The sequence below is a fragment of the Pempheris klunzingeri genome, chromosome 20 (assembly GCF_042242105.1).
Source record: "Pempheris klunzingeri isolate RE-2024b chromosome 20, fPemKlu1.hap1, whole genome shotgun sequence".
NCBI classification, from domain to species: Eukaryota; Metazoa; Chordata; class Actinopteri; order Acropomatiformes; family Pempheridae; genus Pempheris; species Pempheris klunzingeri.
In genome coordinates this window covers 13,330,773-13,355,538 of record NC_092031.1, presented here as the reverse complement: position 1 = coordinate 13,355,538, position 24,766 = coordinate 13,330,773, and the positions used below count along the sequence as shown (strand labels likewise).

At 43.8% G+C, this 24,766-nt stretch overlaps 1 protein-coding gene across 1 annotated transcript in view; it reads left to right on the top strand.

The window, feature by feature from the left end:
- Window positions 1-24,766, top strand: part of LOC139219717 (SH3 and multiple ankyrin repeat domains protein 1-like) — a 30,742-nt gene that overhangs the window by 4,720 nt on the left and 1,256 nt on the right. The window contains exons 2-24 of the mRNA XM_070851653.1: window positions 454-657; window positions 3,718-3,789; window positions 3,890-3,998; window positions 4,183-4,334; window positions 4,828-4,995; window positions 5,378-5,419; window positions 6,131-6,247; window positions 6,354-6,431; window positions 6,620-6,686; window positions 6,956-7,131; window positions 7,245-7,378; window positions 10,038-10,177; window positions 10,652-10,765; window positions 11,311-11,389; window positions 16,578-16,660; window positions 16,832-16,956; window positions 19,159-19,294; window positions 19,474-19,581; window positions 20,242-20,268; window positions 20,366-20,422; window positions 20,600-20,721; window positions 21,266-21,389; window positions 21,482-24,701. Of these exons, the coding sequence (XP_070707754.1) occupies window positions 454-657; window positions 3,718-3,789; window positions 3,890-3,998; window positions 4,183-4,334; window positions 4,828-4,995; window positions 5,378-5,419; window positions 6,131-6,247; window positions 6,354-6,431; window positions 6,620-6,686; window positions 6,956-7,131; window positions 7,245-7,378; window positions 10,038-10,177; window positions 10,652-10,765; window positions 11,311-11,389; window positions 16,578-16,660; window positions 16,832-16,956; window positions 19,159-19,294; window positions 19,474-19,581; window positions 20,242-20,268; window positions 20,366-20,422; window positions 20,600-20,721; window positions 21,266-21,389; window positions 21,482-24,701 (5,654 nt within the window). The remainder of the gene's footprint in view (window positions 1-453; window positions 658-3,717; window positions 3,790-3,889; window positions 3,999-4,182; window positions 4,335-4,827; window positions 4,996-5,377; window positions 5,420-6,130; window positions 6,248-6,353; window positions 6,432-6,619; window positions 6,687-6,955; window positions 7,132-7,244; window positions 7,379-10,037; window positions 10,178-10,651; window positions 10,766-11,310; window positions 11,390-16,577; window positions 16,661-16,831; window positions 16,957-19,158; window positions 19,295-19,473; window positions 19,582-20,241; window positions 20,269-20,365; window positions 20,423-20,599; window positions 20,722-21,265; window positions 21,390-21,481; window positions 24,702-24,766) is intronic.

The following is a 24,766-nucleotide window of genomic DNA, read 5'->3' as shown; positions in this document are numbered from 1 at the left end:
TACAAAACAACACATTTCCTTATTTGCCTGTAGTGAATGTATGTAGACAGTTTTGCTCCAAATCTTCCTCTAAAAACACTAAGTTAATATGGAGGTGAGTAGATTTTGGTTTGTGGTGCTCAAAGCATTAAAAAATGTCTTTAAAAGTTCAAATGTAGCATGTCTTTCTAGATATTAGCACCACTGTCGCTCTGCATACCCTGCAAACCCTGCTGTTTATTACTATTAACCACTATTAACCACTAACCACTATTATAGTGGTTTTTGTTTTTGCAGTTGTTTTCCTATTTTGAGTGAACTGACCATTTAATGTTGAGACCTTGACTTGACTTAAAAAAAAACTGTTATTTTGAACCATTAATCATTATTTCTGCCTCCTGAGCAGGCGTAGATGAGAGAACCATCAGCTCCAGGCCTCTGACCCCCACACTGTGCTCTCTGCTCGTCTCTCAGAGGTGTCTCCAGTTTGACCAGGACTGCACGGTGTGGACCGCCAAGCAGCAGATCATCTGCTCCCTCGGTGAGTCATTGTGGGACGCCTACAACTATGGCCTCTTCCAGCCGGCTGGAGATGGACGGGATGCCAAGTTCCTGGAGGAGGAGAGGCTCCTGCAAGACTATTCGCAGTCCTTTGAGAAAGGGGTTCCTTACCTGGAGGTATGGAGGTAGAAATGGTGGGAAAGTGACTCAGTGCAAGACTAGTCCAAGTGTCCCCGCAGCACCCACACCCCCTAGAAATTTTGACCAGATGCCAAAGATGAAGAGTTTGACAGTAGAGTTATTTAATTATTTGGATGTTTAATATTTTATTTTCACACCATTATTTGTTTTATTTCCTAAATGCTGTTTCAGAAGCATCTCCACACTGCCAGTAATAACAATCTGGTGGGGAAATTTATTTGTTGACCTAAAAGGTGGGAATTTAAATACAATAGGTCTAAAGAAAACTAAAGATTAGCCTATCAAATCTCCAAGAACTGCTGCTTCTACTTTTCAAATTCCCACAAAAAATACAGATGACATAACCCCAGTGGTAGCTACTGCCCTAACTGAGTACACTCTCTATTACAGCACATTCATATTTGTGTCATGTAGACATTTGTTTTGCTTTGTTTTTTCAAATTTTTAAACCTATGTAGTTAGATGGCCTTAGCTGTTCTACAGCACCATGCAAACATACTCATACATACAAATTTATTACTCATAACTAAGTAAAAACAATAAAGGACTGTCTACAGCTGCAGACAAATTACTTTAATTCCCAGGTTCAACACAGTAAATTAATTGCAAACAATCTCCTCAAAATAATATCCACATCATGGACATAACTGCATTCTGTAAATTATTTAACCTACCAATTGTACTGTATTTTCCATTTGTAAAGAAAGTGGGCTGTGAGATGGCATCAATATGAAGCTGTCAGGCTGTGGACAAACTATCCCACAGTGCCCTCTGGTGGTCCAGCTGCTGTAAATATTAAACAGCTGGGTGGGGCTGAAAAAGTATCCCTCACTCAGGGTTTGGCTTCAAACCAGAGTGTTTACATTCTTGACAAGGTTCCAGATGAAGACATGTCCATGTAATCAGGAGACCTTGTGGCTAAATACTGCTCCACAGCAGAATGTATCTCACAGCTCCCTGAGTAAATGTATTTATAATATGAGAAATGGAATTTTGAATCACTGTAGTGCTTGAATTGGACCAGGATTCAATGGTAAAGAGCAGGTTCTGGGTGCTGTTAGGTCTTTCTGTGTACCACCACACAGTGTAGTTGTGTTGTTGTAAATATGAGGCCAGATTGGTCCTTTATCCCGGCCAAACACACCTCTGATGCTTGAAATGCGCAGCTGTTCTTTGGTTATCTGAGGTGCAGTCTGTGGTTCATTTCAGCTGTCAGCTGCTAGATAGGAGTTTAGACTTCTCATCCACGCTCCTCAGCCTGTTTGCCGTTACAGTACAGTGTGGGAACAGAGCATGCAGTCAGTTTTCTTTTTTCTTTATTTTTTTTTTTACCATTTTTTAAAATAATTTTGAGTGAAGTACATAAAAGAAAAGGAAAATAGGTAAAAATCAAAGAAAACAGTGTGGGGCACACCACCTTAGATAATCATGATAACATGTTCTGTCAATTGTCCATTACTGTCCAAAGAAAATCAGCGGGGGGAAGTGTCCTCTTTCGCTGTAATATAGGGAGTCCATTTCTCTCAGGTCACTCCTCCAGATCTCAGAGAGAAAGTCATCTAGTCCTTTACAAAGATTTCTTTAACTATGTCCGTCCACTGAATGAGGTTTGTACCAATTCTTTTCAATCACTTTTTCACCAGCAGTGAACACCATTTTACACAGATCCCAATCTTTTTGTTAAGAATCACATCCTCTCTTACTACACCAAAGTAGAGGACTTTCACATCACCAAGGATTCCATATCCCAACATTTTTTCTCAGGGCCACACATGTTTTTCCTGCACTCAGGTGGCTTCATTGGTGTGGCCTCCCATTCAAAGAGGATGTGGAAGGCAAACTGACCTGAACTCAGTTTACTTGTCGTTTGAAGGATGTTGTGTTTATGACTCAGTGTGTTTTTTAAACAGCCCAGTGTTTTTAATTTCACCCCCTAAATTTTATTACTGGCAGAACAGAGAGGGCTCTGAAACATTTAAACCACCACATAATAACACTCTGTGGAGTACTGCCTGTACATAATTAACATTTACAGAAACTAAATATTTAAACAAATGCACAGTTTTCAATTGTGGCCAGGAAGGAACCTTCATTAAGCCATGATATAGGTGTCAAAACAGGCTGTCGGGATATATTCTCACTGAGTACATTATACTGTACTGTGAAATGTGGGGCTCTACAGTATGTCAGATCCTGTGATGTAAATACTCTTATATGGACATGTAGTTTTTGCTGTGGTTAAAAGATAACTGCCCTTGATACCATGTCTGGTCAGTAAAAGAGATTTAATGATCATTAACTCTCCTTTACTGTGCCACTTTTTTTGCTTCCATTTACACAATTTACATTTTTAGAAAGGCATTTATAAAATGTAAACGTTTAGGGATTTGCCTTCACAATGAATAAAAGCCTTATATCAAATATACATTTATAATTAAATATTATAATTTACAATTAAATATATATATGTTTTTTAATGTCTGGAGATTATCAACAAGTGTAAACGCAGGTAGTGTGGACAGTCATTACCTAATCAAACCAGCCAAAAGACAAAATACTCCTGCATATGATGGTTAGAGCACTAGCATCCTACTTTATTCCAGTTTTAACCAATTCAGCCTAACATGAGATCAAGCTTTTGCCAACAAAACAGACAACCAAATCTGACTAAATGGTTTAAAGAAATAAATCAGTGAGCTGTTCCAAAGACTTTGAGTGGGAGAGTGAATTTCTGGAAACAGTGAGGGAGTTAAGCAGCAGTTGAAATTAACTGAATTTGATTATTTGCTCAATACGCGCAACCAAGCATTCAACAAATCCAAAAGGGAAAATATATTTAGAATTTAATTTTGATTTCCAGTTCCACTTCTCTACTTCTACTATCGATTATTCACATTGCAAAATATCATCTGAAGTACAGATGAACGACAGTAATCTTTTTTAATTTCCTCTATGTACAAGTACACTATCACTGCCGCTATCAGCATAGGTATGTTGCAGTAAGATGATTCACAGTTTTCTTTTTCTGGTCCTCAGTTTAGGTACAAAACCAGAGTTTATAAACAGACGAATCTGGATGAAAAGGCCCTCTCCAAACTCAGCACAAAGGTATTACTTCTTGTATCCATTAAACACTGCTGGTGCACAGTATTCATGTCCACTCACTGACATCCTGCTCCTCCCTCTTGTCCTCTCCTCCTTCTCTCAGGCCAGTCTGAAGAAGTTCCTGGATTATGTTCAGACTGGAGCGATAGAGAAAATGGCCAAAGTCCTCGATAAAGGTCTTGATGCAAATTTTCATGACCCTGACAGTGGAGGTGAGTTTGCCACAACCCTGTGTGTACTCGCATTAATCCTGACACCTTCATCCTTTTCATTCAACTAAATGATTTTACAAGTGATATTGAGTGATGATGTGAAATACTGTATCTGAGGGTTGACAGTCATTTTCACCTCTCTACCTGCAATCCTTTCTGACCCCCACCCCTTTCTGTGGGGCAGAGTCCCCACTCTCTGTGGCGATGCAGTCGGGCCTGCTGGTGGAGGGCATCAGGGTGCTGGTTCAGGGCGGCGCTCATTTGGACTTCAGAAGCAGAGACGGCTTTACATCGTTGCACAAAGCTGTTAGGGCTCACAATCACGCGGGGCTGCTGGTAACGACTTTGAATTGACGTCACGTGCATGCAGACCACGAACATGTTCAAATAGGAAGTGTGGGCAAAATGAATTAAATGATTATTATTAGAACACAATAGTCACTTAAACATCTCATATAAGAAGTCTTCAGTGTTGAAATGACTAATATGGCCATTGCAAACGTTACATCAAATGTGGGTAGTCCTTAGATTGAAAGATGATGAGAAGCATTTGACAGTGCCTTAAATACTGTAGATGTAAAACTATTGGTTTTAAACAATGTGCTTGCAAGTGTGAACAGATGATTTTTCCCTTTTGGAGCTGCGGTAGCTCCCTCACGGTGCTTTCAAATACCAGATCTCAAAGTCACTTGTACCTGTACTGGCGACAACTGCTTAACACGACCCCACCTTTTACCTTTGTAAAAGTGTTTTTGTACCAGAACAGGCAGGATATGCACAACCACACATATTAGAAAATTCATGCTTCTCTTTTGTCCCTACATTCCAGGCTCTGTTGTCTCTAGGCGCGTCTCCAAACTACAAAGACCGTTATGGCCTGACCCCGCTGTACCACTCTGTACTGATAGGGGGCGACACTTCCTGCTGTGAGACATTGCTCTACTACAGGGCGAAGCTGGGGACGAGGGACGAGAATGGCTGGGATGAGACCCATCAGGTACCCAGGGCAATTTGATAATACTGATTTATAATGAACTCCCCAAAACAAATACATATCTATCTATCTATCTATCTATCTCTCTCTCTCTCTCTCTCTCTCTCTCTCTCTCTCTCTCTCTCTCTCTCTCTCTCTCTCTCTCTCTCCATTGATTTCCAAATGGTCTCATGGTTTCTTTCCATCTTTTCATGTTAAGCATCTCTGGTCTTTGTCTCTCTTCATGTAAACTTAAGCAATGCACCGACATGGCCCTGTCTCTGTGGTTGTCATGTACCATCACCCTCCGTTTCTCTCAGCATTTTCTCACACCCCTCTCCTCTGTGCCTTCCTCACTTGACTCTCCATTCTCTCTCCTTCCTCCCCTCCTTCTCTCTTTCCATAGCTCAGGGATGAAGAGGAGTTTGGAATGGAAGAAATACATAAGGTACCCTTCATCATACCATCCTACCTCATTATCCCCACCAGCCTTTCAGAGGCAAAGGCACTGAGAATTGTGACATGATAAAAATGCACATAAAACTGAAGCGAATGGAGTGACCACATAGTTTCCTTGAACATGTTCAAATGTGGGTCATCTCAAGCCAGTCCTGTTTGGTCCAGTTCAGAAAGAGCATTGGATATTATCTCTTTCTTACTGTAGATACGGGTGCATTGCCTACATTATGTCTCTGTGACATTCTGGTAAATTTGCGTTTGTGCTGCGAGCCGGTTGTCATGGTATTTTATTTTGGTTTAGCTGTGCTCTGTGTTTTCTTTCTTTACTTTGTACGTATCTTGTGATATTTTAGTCCCTGCAGAAAAATATGAGGAAACCTCACAGGCTGCTGAAGGCTCATTTCTGTTGTTTTAATGTGTTTTATTTCCTTTCTTTTCCATAATGGTCCAATGTAATTGGCTCTGACCTGTTTTTTCTGTAAGAGTAATTATGGATCTAAATGTGGATGTAAGACATACCATTTCCCTTTTTTTCTCTTTGTATCTCATTTGCGATATCTTTAATCTCCCTTTCCCCCTTTCTATCTAATTCTATTGTACTGAAATGGCCCTATATGAAATCTTCACTTAACTTGTGTTTCATATACTGTCCAACACTGATAAATTTTGAATATTTCTGTCTCACTCCTGACATTGAAAGGCTTGCCAGAATGGCTTTGCCCAGCACTTGGAGCATCTGCTGTTTTATGGGGCAGACACCTCTTCTCAAAATGCCTCAGGGAACACTGCACTACACATTTCTGCCCTGTACAACAAGGCAAGTATGGAAACAGATCCCTTGTATGGAACTATTATTATCATAATTATTACTGCATGCTTTACAAAAGGTGTTAACCAATCACTCTCCCTCTCTGAATGACCAGGAAAGCTGTGTCCGTGTTCTTCTGTACAGGGGAGCAAATAAGGAGGCAAAGAACAAGCACGGTCAGACCCCTTTTCAGGTAAATGGCTGAACTATCAATTAATAGGGTATGCATGTTTATCATGTTTTCAAAGTGAAATTGCGTTAATAGAGTAGTTTTGACAATATGTTTTGTCCTAAACTAAAAGACAACACAATAAAACATAAAATAACAATAATTGCAATAGCTACAATAGTTAAAACTCATCTTGTCTTTTTTCTTTGCAGCTAGCTATAATATCTGGTCACTTTGAGATTGGGGAAATCATCAAAAATCACAAAGATTCTGACATAGGTAAGCATTCGTGCATTAATTCAACTGTTTCTTCTTAGGAGGTTGTCAAGTGCTACAGTCAGTTCCCAACACCTGCTTTTCTTTGTACTTTCCTGAATCTGTCATGTATTTGCCCTTACAATTTCCCTTCTTTTTCCCAAACACTCCACCTAATTCTCCTTCCATGTCATCCTGTCACATCAAACCCCACTTCCCTTACTCACTTCTCACTCCTTCTCACTCTTAACCTCTGAACTCTCACCTGTAAACCTCACACCCCCTATCATCAGTGCCCTTTTTGGAATCGCCAAAGTATGTTTCCAAGCGAAAAGAGAGCGCCCACACTCTGCCTCTCCCCTCACTGCATTCCCACCCCCTACTGCGCGCGAACAGCGATAACACGATGGTCCAGTCTGACCCTCTGGCCATGCCCAACAAGGCTGCAACCAATCCTATCCCAGGACAGGTACTGAGGACCATTAAGTGGATGCTCATCTGCTATTAGATATGCTTTGCTGATGTTGCTTTGCTTTCGCAGTCTTTTTCTTCAGACTCAGCTTTGATGGTGTGTTTCTGCAGGGCCAGCGCAGGGCCTCCATAGGCATGAGAAGCTCCAGCAGCCCCAGAACTCGTACTCGCTCCCCATCCAGAGGGAGAGGAGGAGGACAAAGTGACACAGAAGAAAGGCACCGACAGCCAAGAGGCAGACAGGGGTAAGAAGGCTGTGGAGGGAAGATAAACTGTGTACATAAAGAGAGGGAGAGTGGCCTTTGAGGCCATCTACTAACAGGGGTCACTATCTCTAGTTACCATCAACTGTAGGCAGGAAAATTACTATTTGTGTGTCAGTTGAATACTGTGTACATTCTTACTGTGTACTATGTGTATATATGGAAGAATATTGTTGTCCTGCAAAGCAACAGAAGATCACAGATCACACCTGAAAAAAGTTTTAGAAATGTCAGACAGTGGTGCAATAACTCCAGCGACAACTTGGAAGCAAAGAACACTACAGTCTACAGTTATACTAGCGGCTGTGTGAGGCTGTACAGTGGTACTTGGAGCTAAATTCTAACATCAGCATGCTAACATGCTTACAGTGACACTTGTAAACATGCTAATGGTTACCATGGTCACCACCTTGCAAACATTTGTGAATTAGAAAATTTGTCATAAACCAAAGTAAGAAAGACAAATTGGAATTAAAATTTTGTTGTGATGATGGTACTAGATGCCAGATCACCAAAGTCATTAGGATCTATTATAGGAGGTATTATGACCTATGACCTGAGGTATTACGTACTAAATGTTGTCCCAATTCTGTAGTTGTTGAGATATTTCATACCTGCTGGTGAGGCAGGTTGTGACATTTGACATCCACCCCCACATGCCTTATATTGTGTCACATTACTCGTTACTGTAATACACTCCCCTCCAAAAGTATTGGAACAGTGAGGCCAGTTCCTTTATTTTTGCTGTAGACTGAAAAACATTTGGGTTTGACATCAAAAGATGAATATGAGACAAGAGATCAACATTTCAGCTTTTATTTCCAGGTATTTACATCTGGATCTGATACACAACTTAGAAGTTACCACCTTTTGTTTGAACCCACTCATTTTTCATGTGAGCAAAAGTATTGGAACATGTGACTGACAGGTGTGTTTTGTTGCCCTGGTGTGTCCTGTTACATTGATTATTCAAACAATAAATAGCGCTGAATGTCTACGTTCAGTTTCAGATTTGGGTTTTGCCTGTGCAGACTGCATTTATAGTTAGAGGTGTGACCAACAAGAAAACCAGAGAGCTGTCCATGGGTGAAAAACAAGCAATTGTGAAGCTGAGAGAAGATGGAAAATCAATCAGAGTCATTGCACAAACATTGGCCATAGCCAGTACAACCATTTGGAATGTCCTGAAGAAGAAAGAAACCACTGGTGTACTAAGTAACAGACGTCGAACTGGTAGACCAAAGAAAACAGCAGCAGTTCTCACATTGTGAGAGCTGTAAAGAAAGACCCTAAAACAACTGTTGACATCAGCATCAACCTCCAGAGAGCAGGAGAGAAGGTGTCACAGTCTACTGTTCGTAGAAGACTTCATGAACAAAAGTACAGAGGCCACACCAGAAGATGCAAACCACTCATTAGCAAGAAGAAGAATAGGAAGGCCAGGCTGGAATTTGCCAAAAAGTCCAGAGACAAGCCTAAAAATTCTGGGACAAAGTTTTATGGACTGATGAGACAAAGATGAACCTTTACCAAAGTGATGGAAAGGCTAAAGTTTGGAGAAAGAGAGGATCTGCTCATGATCCCAAACATACAAGCTCATCTGTGAAACACAGTGGAGGTAATGTCATGGCTTGGGCTTGCATGGCTTCTTCTGGGATGGGCTCATTCATCTTCATTGATGATGTAACACATGATGGCCGCAGCAAAATGAACTCAGAAGTCTACAGAGACATTTTGTCTGCCAATTTAAAGAAAGATGCAACCAAACTGATTGGAAGATCCTTCATGGTGCAGCAAGATAATGATTCAAACACACTGCCAAAACAACAAAGGAGTTCATCAGGGGCAAGAAGTGGGAGGTTTTAGACTGGCCAAGTCAATCTCCAGACTTCAACCCTGTAGAGCATTTTACCTGCTAAAGAGCAGACTGAAGGGAGAAACCCCCCAAAACAAACCACAACTGAAAGAGGCTGCGGTGAAAGCCTGGAAAAGCATCACAAAAGCAGAATGCAAAAGTTTGGTGATGTCAATGGGTCACAGGCTTGATGCAGTTATTGCAAGCAAAGGATTTGCAACTAAATATCAAGTCTTTTCACGTTAATGTATTTTAAGTCTATCTGTTCCAATACTTTTGCTCGCCTAAAAATTTGGTGTTCCGTTACAAATAATGCTATCTTCTAAGTTGTGTATCAGATCCAGATGTAAATACCTGGAAATAAAAGCTGAAATGTTGATCTCTTGTCTCATATTCATCTTTTGATGTCAAACCCAAATGTTTTCAGTCTACAGCAAAAATAAAGGAAGTGGCCTCACTGTTCCAATACTTTTGGAGGGGAGTGTATGTTCACTGCTAACTGCCAAAGTAATGTGTGTACTATCGTTATAGCACAGACTGTGTTAGAATTATCTACCTGACATACAATATGCACTGCTAGACACTGTTAGTAAATACAAGATGGCTGCCTGCATTCTTATTGTTGGTATGACTGATTGTATGACTCAGCTACTGACTGTCTCTGATGAAGACTTACAAGCTGTATTTTCTCTCACTTTCTCACTTGTTTTTCACCAGTGTGTAACATACAGTCTCATCTCTCAGTTTTGTAAGAGACTCTCTCCTCCTCTCTTTCGCCCTCTGTAGTGCAACATCAGCAGGCAGTGGGGGAGGTCAGATGAAGCGTATGTACAGTGCAGTGCCAGGGCGGGTTTATGTGGCCACTCGTGCCCACTCTGCCAGTGGAGACAGAGAGCTCTCACTTAGCAAAGGGGACAGAGTTAAAGGTGAGACACAGTCAAAGTTTACAAATGCTGAAATATGAGAATATGAGAAAATGTGTTTGTGGCATTGGGATCATGTTGTTGTTGACAGATAATTAGCTGAACTTTCTCAGCTGCAGATAATGTGCTGTAATGCTGAGATACTTACAGTGCAGGTGCAATACAGATAGATGCAGAAAAATGTAAGCTACTGTATGTAAAACATCAACAGCATGGAGGAGATGTGCATTAGGGAAGAGAGGATTGTAAACAACAGAAATGAGAAGCACCAGCAGACACATCACAGTCATCACAAAACAATACATGTTCCTAGCCATTCTCAATGGATTGTACAATGTTATTATAAATATTTTTTTGCGAGGAAACAAGGATGTATGAGAGAGTAAGAGTTTGTGACAGCTCAAAATAAAAATGTATCTATCTGTCTATGTGTGTTATGATTATGTATCTATGTAACTGTCTATCTCTCTGCCTCAGTATTAAGTGTAGGAGAAGGGGGATACTGGGAGGGAACAGTTAAAGGTCGCACTGGCTGGTTTCCTTCAGATTGTGTGGAAGAGGTGGCGGGTCTCAACAAAAACAATCGACTAGGTAAGACTGGTGCCAGTCCCATTTCACTATTGTATTGTAAAAGATGAATCTGTCCATAATGTGCTTATGCCTTGTTTTTTAATCATTCGTGTATAAATTGAAAAAAAATGGTAGTTTTGAAATTGGTCTCATTAACAATGTCAATAGGTGAGTTAACAGGACACATAACCATAAACAGATAGTACATAGACTGGAGAAAGGACATGCTGAAAATGGGTTAGATACTCCCTCAGGCAGGAATAATCCTTTAAGTCACTGTAACACCCAGTACATGTCACACTCATGTTCACCAGCAGGCCGTTTCGCTGCAGACAGTGGCTCATATACAGTCAGACATTCATTCTTTTCCTGTTTTCACAGCTGCACTGTTCATGCAGCGAGCAAACCATATGCCACGCGGAAGACACAAAAAACAGAGTGCAAATGTATTTGATCCATTTGTGTGTTTTGCTGAAGGCACAACACTTCTAGAAAAGACAGAAGGTGTCATGACGGAAGCTGAAAGTTTAAATGGAACATATGTTTTGCCTGCTTGTGCCTTGCAGAGACGCGCAGTGAGAAAGCCAAGAGGAAGCTTTTCCGTAACGTCACTGTCGGAGCCTACGATGGCACTGATGGCCCCAGGTAAGAGGAGTTATTGTGACCCGAACAGCCTGCGATCAGTCCTTAAGTACATCGAAACAATATCTGTCAGCCCGCTGCCTTTAAGGAAAACAGTAAAGTGGAAAGTCTTGATTGTGTGTGTGTGTGTGTGTGTTTGTCTGCCCTGCGATGTGCCAAACTGTTCCCAACCTCTCTCCTAATGTATGCTAGGAGAGGCCCCAACCCCTTGCAACCTGTTCAGAATAAATGAACTAATAAAAGCAGAATAAACCTGTTTGGCTGCAGCCTCTGATATAGTTCTAGCTGTAGATTGTCACATGAGTGTGGGCAGCAACTGAACTGTCTGCTCTCTGGTTTATTACTGTAAGGGAGACTGTGAGGCCAGGCAAGGTGATTGAAATAGTAGATACATTCTTGTTTTTCAAGTAACAGGAGGTTCTTGCGTGTGTGTGTGTGTGTGTGTGTGTGTGTGTGTGTGTGTGTGTGTGTGTGTGTGTATATGTGTGAGCATGTGAGTGTATGTGCATATTTGTTTCACCTATTGTGCTTCCATGTCTCCCTGCGTGCTGTATGTGTCTGTGTTATGCTGATCCCGAACAGCGCTTGTTCTCTATTGTTTTGCTGTGTGAGCACGTCAGCGCTGAAAGCACAAAGAGGAGCCATGTCATTTTCAGCTCTGCCCCGTTTGGCTCCACCAGGCAAATGCACTTGTCTCTTTGATACCTTCATCCACATGCCTCTCTCTCCTCTCTGGTTGCTTGTTTACACTGAACACAATAATACCATAATGAAAGGTGTGGGGGGGGTACTTCTCCTCCTCCATGGCATCTGTCTGAAGCTGCAGCTCAGCCCTGGGCAGCTGCAACTGTGTATTATGAAGCTATGCGTGTTTGTTTGAGAGTTACTGTGCATGTGTATATGTCTGTGTGTTTCTTTGCGTGTACATACATCATCCTGCTGATGAGTCATGAGGAGGCTGAAACAACAAGCGTTGGTTAGGTCCCTGGGCTAGTGAGAAGGACTTACCAGTCACCATCCCAGGGTTTTACAGCCTCTTACACACTGTAACTAACATTACCCTTGTGGCGAGCTGCTCTCACTGTCATTCAAAAAAGGCATTCATGTTAATGCAGCTGTGCTTGTGTTCTAAATGGAAATAGCAGCCACTGGGGTTATATTACCTGTGCTAAGTTGGTTAAGCATAATTGCAGCACTGTGGTGAAGTGGTGCTCAATTAAGAGCAAGGTGATCCGGAGCATGTTCCCTCGATGCAAGCAGAATGTCAATTACTATTTCAGAGAGAGATGAGTGTTTGTCAGCCTGCGTGGTGATGACAGCTCTGCTTTAGAGGAGAGGAGGGAGCGAGAGGAAAGTTTGTGTGTGTGTGTGTGTGTGTGTGTGTGTGTGTGTGTGTGTGTGTGTGTGTGTGTGTGTGTGTGTGTGTGTGTGTGTGTGTGTGTGTGTGTGTGTGTGTGTGTGTGTGTGTGTGTGTGTGAATCAGCTGTTAGTATGTCTGTGATACACCAGACAGTGGATGTGCAAATGCACTGTCTCTCCCTGTGTCGCCTTACATCTATACCCATCCCCCGCATATTCAGCTCTCCATCTCCCCTATTTTGCAGCAAAGCCCTCTTCCTGTCATGTACTAGCACACACACCGTACACTCTCTCCCTGTTGTGATAATCGCTGGTATTTTCTCTCTCTGTCTTTCCTTCACATTGTCTTTCTCTTGTCTGAAGTATGCGGGGTGCAGACCAGCACGCTGTCGCTCTCCCTCTCATTCCCCACCTCTCTCGCTCTCTCTCCTCCACTCTCGCGGCTCTCTCCGGCTGAGCTCTCGCTGGAAGACCGGGAGGAGGAGGGAGGCGGGTGGAGGGAGGAGGAGGTGGTGTTGGAGAGAGCGCGCGCGCGAGAGAGGAGGGGGGGGACATGGCAATGGGGGGATGCGGAGAGAGAGATTTCTCTCTCTCCCTCTCTTCTTCGTGGCCGTCACTGGGCCCCAGAAACAGGAGCGTGTGGTTCATTTACAGGTAGCGGCTGTTTCCTCATTCATTGGCTGGCTATGGATGTGAGGAGAGGACAATGGAGAGAGGGGAGAGGTAGATGATGCTATTGAGAGGCCGTGCCTTTTCAAAGACAGACTAATAAGCTATGTATTCTGTGCGTGCGTGTGTGTCTCTGAGGGTGCGTGCGTGTATATGTGCGTGTGTCTCAAATTTGTATTTTTCCTATGCATGTGAATGTCTGTGGGACGGAAGTGGCTATTGAATGGAGACTCTGCAGCATGTTTATTTCTGTGTCTTCCTCCCGTGTGTCTCTGAACGCTGTGTGCGTGTGTGTTAGTGCATGAAAGAGAGCACATATTGATGCATTTCAGTCAGACAGTGTGGGTGTATTTCATTCTCTTTGAGTCATGATTTCTTTAAGCAGATATTTTTCATTCACCAGGACTTCCCATTTATCCCTGTTCCTTTAAAGATGCTATTGTCACATCCCAATTTTTTTTTGATGTGGGGTATTTTGACTGTACAGAAGGATGAAAGTGAATAAGTCAGTAAGTGGCAAGAGTGCGGTTTATCAGTTCCTCTCAAGCTCTAATTTGAGATACCGGTCATTTCTGTGAATGTCTGTCTGTGCATGCATTTGTGTTTTTGTGTGTGTGCATGCGAACATATACACTGAATGCAATATGTGTGGTTTTCACATACAAGTGTATACGTCATAGTGCTTGATTGCTGTGGGAGTCTCTCTCCTGTACATATATTTATGTATATGTACTGTTCATCTATCAACCACATCTCCATCCAGAGTGTGTTTCACTAACATCCACCAAGTGCTTCATTTGTGGTGTGTGGGTATTATCCCCACATAGCAAGTCTATCTAAATGTACATTCAGGAGATGAATGGTTAAAAAGCTGCTTTTTTTTTCTTAGTAATTGTGGATAGAAGAGAGGATGACTCAGGAGGGTACATAATAACTCTGGTCTCCAGTAGGCTTCCAGCTTCATTGCAGCCAGTCCAGAGAGAGTGTGTCCTACTAGCCAACAGAGATTAACAAGGGACATTTGCGCTTTTTATGGTCCTAATTGGCCGTGCAGTAGTGGTCAATGTTGTGGCAGATGGATAGAATAGCTTCAAGTATGTGAACGAAAACAAGTTTGTTACTGCAAGCCAGCAACATAACGTAGAATCACCCGGAGGTGACCAACGCAGGCCATGTTTCGCCCTTGTAGAGGTGGATGGATGAAGAGCCCGATGGATCCGTCCACCCACTCCATGTTACTTTGATCTTCAGAGAGGGAAGGCATGATGGAGGACAGGGTGAGAGAAAAAGGAATGAGGTGTGAGGAGCAGATGGCTGGAAGGCGGCTGTGCGTTGGCGAAACAGTAACATTGATGGAGAACACACAAGGGATGGACCTCAGTAGGGGAAACTAGCGATCGTCTGTTCAGTGCTAAAGTTACGGCTTGGTGTCGAAGTCTGGATCTTCAGGCCTGTAGGCCAACACTCTGCTGGACCTCTGTGATGCCACAGCCAAACTTTATTACATGCTCTCGCCAGATTAAGTACACAAAATCTTGCTAGGTCTGTGCTGTAAGAGACCGGGTGGAATATAATATTATACTGTTATTGTTATTTCAGCACCAGTGTACACATGGATGTTTCAGAAGTGGAGGAGGCAGAGTGATGGGGTCTTCTGCTAGATATAGAAAAAATTCAACTCTTCTGCCTAAGACCTGGCAGCAAATCAATAAATCATACATCAATTTACCCTGATGAGTGCCTGGTTGCAGACCTTATTGCCAGGCAGCCAGTGAAATGGTTGTGTTTGGGTTACAGACAATTAAGGTTGGATTTAGTGCCTCAGTTTTGGTTTTGGGGTCTGCTGACTCAAGCAAAGGAGGCAGAATTTGTATGCAGCATGAAGAGTAAGCAGTGTCTGAAATATTTTAACTCAGGACCAAAAAAAACCCATTTATATTTGCTACTTCTCATCAAGGTCCAGGTGTGAACACACACACAAGTTCACCCAAACTTCCCATTTACAAGGGGGAGGGACAAAAAACTGTATTCCCAGTGGAAATTGTGTCCTTGAGTTTGCCCAGAGCATTTTCACTGCATTGTTTTGGCAGTCAAGCTATCACTATAAATAAAGACCATTCTTAAACCAGGCTAGTTGTCCTGTTCTCACACAGTATAGCCCTTCTAGGAAATCAAATACTTTGATTTGTCAAGTGTCAGTTTGCTTTAAGTTGAGGAGCACAAACTAACACAGAACTGAGCTCCCTAGGAAAGAAATATCTAGAATTCCTCTTCATTCATATAGCTCTGCTGAAGCCCCGGGCTGTCTAACAGAACTAGGGTGAATTGACATTGTTAGAAAGTCAAGTCCAGAAATGAGTCATGGGATGTGGCTGTGAGTGTCAGTGTGGAGTCCATTTAACCAGTCCTGTACGAGAGACAGGGTTGTAAAGCAGCTTGGCCAAAAGTCGCAGACATGGTAATAGAATAATGAAGGCGCTTGTTGGGCCAGCTGTTGCACTACTCCAACAGTCTCATAATACGATTGCATCACCAGGTCTGTGATCGCTGTTTCTGCCCTCCCAGGATGTAGTCTTTGAGCAAGAGGAGCTGTTTGTGTAGGGAGATTAGAGGCCTGTCTGACTTCTTCTTGTACATAATTTGAAGTGTCATGTATGACCGGTAGTGGTGCGCTGGAGTCGGTAAAGCAGTATCCTTGCAAAAGCTGCCAGAGGCACTGAAAACTAATGCAGCGATTTAGGTGCATTTGGAAGTTTCCATTATCAGTGAAGTGTATGTGCACATTTTTCTAATGTGCCGTTCCCCCCTGGCCCAGTGCTTGTCAGCTCTAGCTGGATTAGACCATAGTATGGAATGTCATCTCATATACACTTTGTCCCATTGTGACACTAACTGTATCGCTGCCATCAACCCTTTTGTGCACCAGTGCTTTTTGTATGACAGTCTCAAGCCAACCTATCTTTTGCTGCAGTGTGATTTCATAATGTGATGCAGTATAGCTGTTTTCCACATTAGAAAATGCTTTACTTGCATGACAATAAGACTTTTGTGTTGCTATAGAAGTCATATAGCTCTTATTCTCTTCAATTCTCTTTCTTTTTTTCTGCGTCCCTCTGTATCCTCCCTTCCACTTCCCCTCTGCTCCCTCTTTTCTCGCTCTAAGTGACTACATCATTAAGGAGAAGACAGTGCTCCTACAGAAGAAAGACAATGAGGGCTTTGGCTTTGTGCTTAGGGGAGCCAAAGGTGAGCCTCTCCTGTAAAATTCACCTCATATGCTTCCGTCTCTGTAGATTTCTCAGTCTCATATGCTCTTTTTCTCTCTGTCTTATCTTCTCATCCCTCCCTCATTTTCAAACCTGTGTTCTTGTTATCTGTGTCCACTCATGCTCATCCGTTTTGTCTTGTCCTCTGCAGCTCAGACTCCCATAGAGGAGTTCACTCCAACACCAGCGTTCCCCGCGCTGCAGTACCTGGAGTCTGTCGATGAGGGGGGCGTGGCCTGGAGGGCAGGCCTCAGGATGGGGGATTTTCTCATCGAGGTAAGGACTAACGCACAAACTGGCACTAGAGTTTTACTGGCAACACACTTTATCCAGAAGCCACATGTAGGTGAAACAATAAAAAACAAATATCAATAATACTGTCACGTCACTATGAACTTCTGGATCCATGTTGTTACTTGTGGCTCCAGCGTTGCTGAAATGGCGATGGCTTGCTCTCTCTTTTCAAACTTGATATACCAATCCATTTATTTTGCATTAAACAAAAATAAGAGAGTCCATCAACACAAAACACTGCCAGCCTTACGGTGAAAAACAATATGCCACTATGCGCCACACCTGAATCAATTAGTGACACCACTATATAGATTTTCAAAAATCACAGCGCCACACAGGAGCTGCCCTTCGAATGGCTCCATCAGATCATGTAGCAACCACAACAAGCTACAGGAAGCACAATAGTACAATTTGAGTAAGGAATTCTTTTTCTACTACTAAAAATTATCAGTGGAGCTTTTTCCACTAATGAATGTGACAAGCGCAGGCATGTTCCTCTGAGAGGGTCACAACTCATTCTGGGAAATGAAGAAGACATGTAGAGAAATACTACACTTCTTCATTACGGAGTAACTTCTAGGATCGACTGAACCGAACATCACAGAACAAGGATACCTGCACAGAAGGCAACAGAAACACCTTACAGTACAGTACAGTAGCCTTACAGTAAATACGCATTTGATAAAACACATATGGCCACATTTAGTGACAAAATGATATTGCTGAGAAAACTTGTGCTCCTGTTATCAATGAGTTTGCAGCTGTGTGTTCTGTGTGTATTGAGCACCTGATTCACTAAGACAGCAGCTCCTGGACTGCTGCGGGCACTGACCCTCCAGACTCACTCTGCAAGTGAAGGAGAGCTCATAAGGGCAGTTCAAAGGGAAGATTTCTATGACATTCAAATGCTCAGAAAATTAATTATAACATGGTGACCTTGACTACAAATTATTTATTTTGGCCAACCCCTCCTGAGAAAATGATTACTCATAAAATTTTGATATTACAATATCTTACATTTATCTAATACTTAATACATTAGGACGCCCATAAACATGTTCATGGTAAATAAAAAACAAAAGGTGATGTGATAAAATGTATCAAAAGACAGAGCAAAACACACACCAGCCACAAATGTCACTGCAACCAGAGGAGAGAGAAAGTGAAAGAGAGAGCAGGTGGAGGTGCGGATGGTGTTGATATGGATGATAATACTGAGGTAAATGCAGCAAAATACGTACGTCTAAACAAAACAAAGGTTTAGCTGCAGTCTATAGTCATTCTACAGTTCACTGATGAAGTTCAAATTCAGGTTTGACAAACACAGACGTCAACATCCATCCACTATTTGTTTGCATCAAACTAATCAGATGTTGTGTTGATTAATAATAGCCTAATTGCTTCATTTTTGCTTCTAACAATCAGTTCCTTATAAAATCTGAATTATATACAACATTTAACACATTTAATATTTAATGCATTTTTCTCTTTCTTCAGTCTTCCTTGTGGCTCTTGTAAATCCCATCTGCACTATGTTTATGGCTCCTTTTTAGAGGTAGATAATTTTCTGCACAAAGCTGACTGTCGCAAATAGCGTGACCTCTGTGAATTACCTATAATTCATAATGATCAAAATGTCTCCCATCATTTGTGAAATCATCCCTTAAATGCATATGCATATTCTGTGGTATTTTTTCTGGCTATAATCTTTACACTATTTGAAAGTACAGTTAGTACAGAGTTGGTGAGGGGTTACTGTAATTGTCACAGCTGTTCCTCATCGATGAAACACCAGCAGGTTAGGCAGCAACTTACTGTCCTTTTCTACATTTAAAAGTTCCCTTATATCGCCTTGAAAACTCATTTGAAAAAATGATGATTGTCAAACCTCTATTAAAGCTGACACATACCGCTGATTAGTATTCAACCTCATATGAGTCACTTAAGTGGCTGCCCAAGCCTTCGTAACTGTGATTTACTGTAGTTGCTGCCTGAATTGCTGGTGCACCCGTCCAAAACAAAAAAACAAACGTTATATATTTTTTAAGCTGAATCTTAGGAAACTGTACCAGCCCATGTCAAACATGGGAGCACTGTATTAACTAAGTGAATCAGTGGTCACAAACAACAAACCCTCATTAGCTCATCCTGCATTCAGTCCTTCTGTATCTTTGTGTCTGTCAGGTGAACGGCCAGAATGTGGTGAAGGTTGGCCACCGGCAGGTGGTCAACATGATCCGACAGGGCGGCAACAGTCTCATGGTGAAAGTTGTGATGGTGGCTCGAAATCCCGAACTGGAGGACACTGCTCGGAAGAGAGGTAAGAGTCAAAATTTCCTTGTGTGTCATGTCCATCCTATGTTTATGATGTGACGATAAAGCTGATTGCATGTTTACTTCACTCCAAAAGCCTGTCGCGATGTGGTTATCATTGGTGACTGCATGTTTATACGAGAATACTAAACATTAAGTCTGCATTTGGCTGGCTTCCCTTGGCAGCCCCGCAGCAGACTAAAAGACTGACTCCTCCTGCCATTGCCCTGCGCTCCAAGTCAATGACATCAGAGCTGGAAGACATGGGTAAGATGACACAGGGGACAAAGGACGGTATGCAGAGAATAAAGAGGAGTGGAGGTCTGGAAAGACCATTAATTAGCTTTGAGTCCCCCACTGTTTTCTTTCTGGGGAGGTCACATTTGCAACAGCCTTTTAGGTGTGTTAGCAGCTTCTCTGCAGGATGATGGTACACTACCATGGCACTATTAGGAAAATACAGCATTAGATATTGGCTGAGTTGATGCAAAGAGCCAAGAAAATTATCCAGTAAAGGTGTGATTTCATTTCTGTCATTGGCAATAGTTTGATGGGGAGAAAGCTTTTTGATTGATTTTCACATTTGACATTACATATGAAGATGAAAAGTGATAATTAACCAGATGAAAAGTGATAATTAACCAGTTAACAGATATCCAAGCAAGATGATGTAAAAAGATACTTGTCTGATGCCAGCAGTCACAAATTTGCTCTTTGTTTCTTTTTCTGCTGAATCAAATGTGCTGCATACAGTGGACAAAGGTGGGAGAATCATGGATTTGTGTGCTCTCATTATCGTTTCCGTCCACATCACCATCCATCTCATCACATCAGTATTCACACCATCACATGTGTCTGAGTATGTATTTCATCCTTTCATCTGCTTAATACACATGACTACACAGCAAATCTAGTCACACCTAATTTCTGTTTCCCAAATTATCTATGCTACAGCTGCCTCTCCGTGGAAAAAGAAAGCAGGTGAATATCAGCCTTTATCATTACGCCGATCAGCCCCAGAGCTTTAATTAAAAGTCAGCCTGTTTGATGCTCTTTATTTCTCCTCCTCCTTTTTCAGAATACGAGTCCTCTCAGGGTACTGATAAGAAGAGGACAGTCTATCAGATGGCATTAAGTAAGAAATCACTCTCACCGCTCTTGTCATACTGTAAAAGGGTGTTTTTAAACTTTGAGGGGACAGCAGGGGACTCACTGAAATCCTCCTTTTCATGTTGCTGCTTTTATTTTATGCTCCCTCTCAATACCTCTACATTTTTTCCCTTGCCCTGCCCCTACACTGTCTTTGTTTTAGATAAACTGGATGAAATCTTGGCTGCTGCCCAGCACACTATTACATCAGACAACCAGGGTCAGAGGGGTCATGGAGGCAAGAGGGACCGGAGCAAGAGCATTGTTCCCAATGTCCCCAATGAGGTACTGTTGGGAGTTGGAAGGAAATGGTCCTCATTTTGAATAACCTGTGGTCCTGCTGGATTTTTAATCTCAATTTCCCTGTCTACAAAATCTTCTCTCTGAGTACTGCCATGCCAGATTCACATATAGAATAGAGCTTCGCCACTGCTTTAGGATGTAGCACATATTTAGTCATGGAAGTGACTAATGCTAGCAAAAAAATGATTCTTATCTATAAAGCAGCTTGGTCTTTGGCTTGTTTTTTTAGCTCTGTGTTTTCTTCTGCCCTCACTGCACTTAAGAGAAAATGATTGACAATGGACCACCCACACCAAAACCCTTGTTGAAGTGTGAGTCAGGTTATGTCCATTCATCTATGCTCTGTTGCCTGATACACCAACACTCAGACTGACTGGTTCCTCTCTCTTGCATTATACAGTATATCATGTCAGTATCAGCTTAACAGTCTATGTAAGTTTGATTTGATTATATGTGAGTAAATGTTTCCTCTCCTCTCTTTACTCTGTCCTTCCTTTCAAATTATCTTGCGTTTCGCCACCTGAAGCAACCTTATGAGCAGCAGTCAGCAGTAAGTGTGGTGCAGCATGGATCAGGTTTTGGCTACAACCAAGCTCATTTTCAACCGGGCCATGGTCAGCATGCAGTCATGATGCGTCAAAAATCTATTGGTAACGGCACTTAACATTGAGACATTTCTGTCTGCTCAATATATGTTTCTTTTCAAGTACCTGTTTGTAACCACCTATTTCCTTATTTTCAGGTGTAGCAGAAGAGGAAAGACAGTACCTTCACCCACCTGCTATGAAGCTGGCTCGCAGCCTGTCAGTTCCGGGACCAGAAGAAATCCCCCCACCCCCTAACACATCTGCCCCAGAACCTCCTTTATCCGCAGGCCCTCATCCTGGGAGAGGGCCTGCAATGCCCATACCTCCTGTATCTCAAGCTCACTATCAGCTCCACTCACAGCCAGGTCATCCTACTCAAGCAGGCTGGGATAGGGGAGCACCTGGTGGGATGAACCAGCAGGTCATGGTCCCCACTCTCCGCAGACAATCGGAGGGATTGGTTGTCCGAGAGCCAGAGGCACCCAGGAGAGGTGGTGGCAAGATGGGAGGGTTGAGGCGAGGCTACAGCAGCGCTACACCACCCACAAGTGCTAAGCCTAAGGCCCAACAAGTGCCACAACAACACCCGCAAATGGCTAACCGTGATCAGGGTGGAGGGGTTGCCAGGGGGGCAGCCAGGAGAGGTGGTCGAGGTGCTCTGATGAAGCAGTCAAAAGTGGAAGATGGGCTGAGACAACACAGAGGAAAAGGAGGTGCAGCCAAAGAGAAAAGCTCCATTCCTATCCCCACCATCATTGTCAAAGCACCCTCCACCAGCAGCAGTGGCCGAAGCAGCCAGGGTAGCAGCATGGAAGCTGAACCCTCCCAGGATGCAGAAGACCACACCTCAGCAGATGCGACCTCAGACAGCCCCAACACCAGTCTACCCTCACCACTCACCCCTCAACCCCCTACTTCCACGTCCTTGCCTTCATCAACTGTTGCCCCTTCGGTTTCCTCGCAGCAAAACCTGGATAACTTGGATTACAGTTCGACATTCGGATCAGCTCACGGTGGAGGAGGGGCACGCAGGGAAAGGGAACGTTTCCGAGATATGAGAAGAAAGAGTGCTTCTTTCTTCCTCTCATCTGAGGAGGACATTCAAGGAGAGGCAGGAGGAGGAGCAGGGGAAGAAGGAGGAGCATTGGGGGCAAGAATTCAGCCTTTACAGGGCTCACAAATGGAAGTGCCCACTCCTCGTCTACGGCCCTCCAAGTCTATAGATGAGGGCATGTTCTCTGGAGACAGCTATGTCAGTTACTCCAGCAGCATGCCCCCAGCGTTTGGCCTGCCTGAGTATTCTTCGCCTATCCTCAGTCAAGATGGCCAGCCCAAGTCAGCTCCCTCAATGTACGGTACCCAGCACGCTACTACCTTCATCCATCCCCTTACAGGGAAAGTTCTGGACCCCTCATCTCCTCTTGGCCTGGCCCTGGCTGCAAGAGAGAGGGCCCTAAAGGATGATCGCAGGACACGTAGAGAGGAGAGACACTTTGGTCGGCAGCTGTCCACAGTAGGATCATTCCCCACCCCTGTTCAGACGCCAACTCCTTCCCTTTTTGCAACCCCTACACAATCGGCCTACACTTCCCCAGTGTCCCTCCACTTAAGCTCCCCCACAGCCACCACCTCGCCTGCATCTCTGAGCCGGCCACAATCACCGAGGATTCTGCGTTTGGGAGGAGGAGGTGGGGAGAGGATGGAGAGGGAAAAGGAGGGAGGACCCAGGGAGGGTCTTAGAGTTCGCTTTTCAGAGGACAGAACCAGTCAATATTCAACCCAGTATTACCCACAGAGCCCCAGGGAGAGAGAAAGAGAAAAGGAGATGTACGACAGCAGACCTACTCCACCCGTGCAGCCGCCTCCTCCGCCAGCCCAACCTGCACCCCGCAGACCCTCCTTTCTACAGATGGAAAACACTCCCAACACCAGCTACATTCCTCAGTACACAGTCCCCACAGCCCCTGCACAGACACATGAAGCCATGGGAGAAGCAAGAGCTGGGGCAGGTGGAGGTCTAGGACTGATGGTTCTCCCTCCACCAGCTCCCTCAATAGATGCAGATGATGAGTTTGTCTTTGCAGATCCTTTGCCCCCTCCTCTACAATTTGCTAATGGTAAGAACGAGAGAGGCCAGGAGTTTCCTCGGCAGCATCAACACCAGAGTCAACACTCTGCTGGTGTTCCTCCACCTCCACCACCCCCTCTTCCATCTTCTAAGTCCTCAAACGCACCCCAACCCTCTCCACAGGGTGGTGACTCTGCAGCCTCCAGCCTTACTTCATACGACAGCGAGGTGGCCAACCTCACTCAGTCAGCTCTCTCTCCATCTTATTCATCCCCACAGATATTTCCCCCTTCCTCCACCACCGCCACCACCTCTGCTGCAGCTTTGCCCGCCGTGTCACTACACAGACCCCAGCCCATGTCCCATTCTCACCCATATTACAGCAGCTCCAACGACCCCTCTGTAGGTGGTCACACCCCGGCCCAGGACAGAGGCACAGCCCCCCTCACCTCAACCATGACCTATGCTACCACAACCACAGGAGCCGCTGCCACCGCCTCCACCACCACAATCTTACACTCATCTTCTGACTACAGCATGACAATGGTGGGGCCCAAGGCTAGCCTAAGCACAGGAGGTAAAGCTGCTGACCACACTCATCACCCTACTATTATACCCAAGAGTGGAGACTGGCAAGATGCAGTGGTGGATTCTGGGATTGAGGAGCTGGATAGTCACAGCAGTAGCGATCACCATTTAGAAATGCTGGGATTGAGTGGGCTGAGAGGAGAGAGGGGAGGGATCGGAGATGGGCGAGGAGGAGAGGGAGAGAGAGGAGGTGAGCATCAGGATCCTTGCACAACCTACTCAGGTGGGCAAACATTTGAGGTGCACAGCGCCAAACTGGCAAATCCTGTGTTTCCAAAGATGAGTCATTACAAAGAAGGGGGAGGGAGGGGCCCATCTGTAGCACTACGTAGGCAGAACAGCACCAATCCTGCTCCTTTGCAGTTGCAGAGACAGAGCAACCCAGAAGATGCCAGGTTAGATGGAACTCTCGCAGATGAAAGGAAGTACAAGCAGAGTCGATCCAAAATGGATGATGGTTTCAGCTCCACTCTGGCTGCCTGCTTAGAGAGGCCCATGGAGACTCGGTCAGTGGGCTGGGTTGAGGTCGGGGAGCATGAACTCGGTGGAGGTGGAGTGCAGAGAGACGGTATGGTTTTGGACGGTCGCAGACTTCACTCACCTCTTTCAGGTGTGAAGGCCAGCATCATCAATGAGCTAAGCTCTAAGCTGCAACAGATGAGTAGCATCAAGAGCATGGATGACTGGAGCCACACTCCAAAGTCACCTACCATGCATAGGTTTGTTTGCCTTCATCAGCCAGCTCTTGATATTAGAAGAAAAGTTTGCATGTCTATTAACTAGA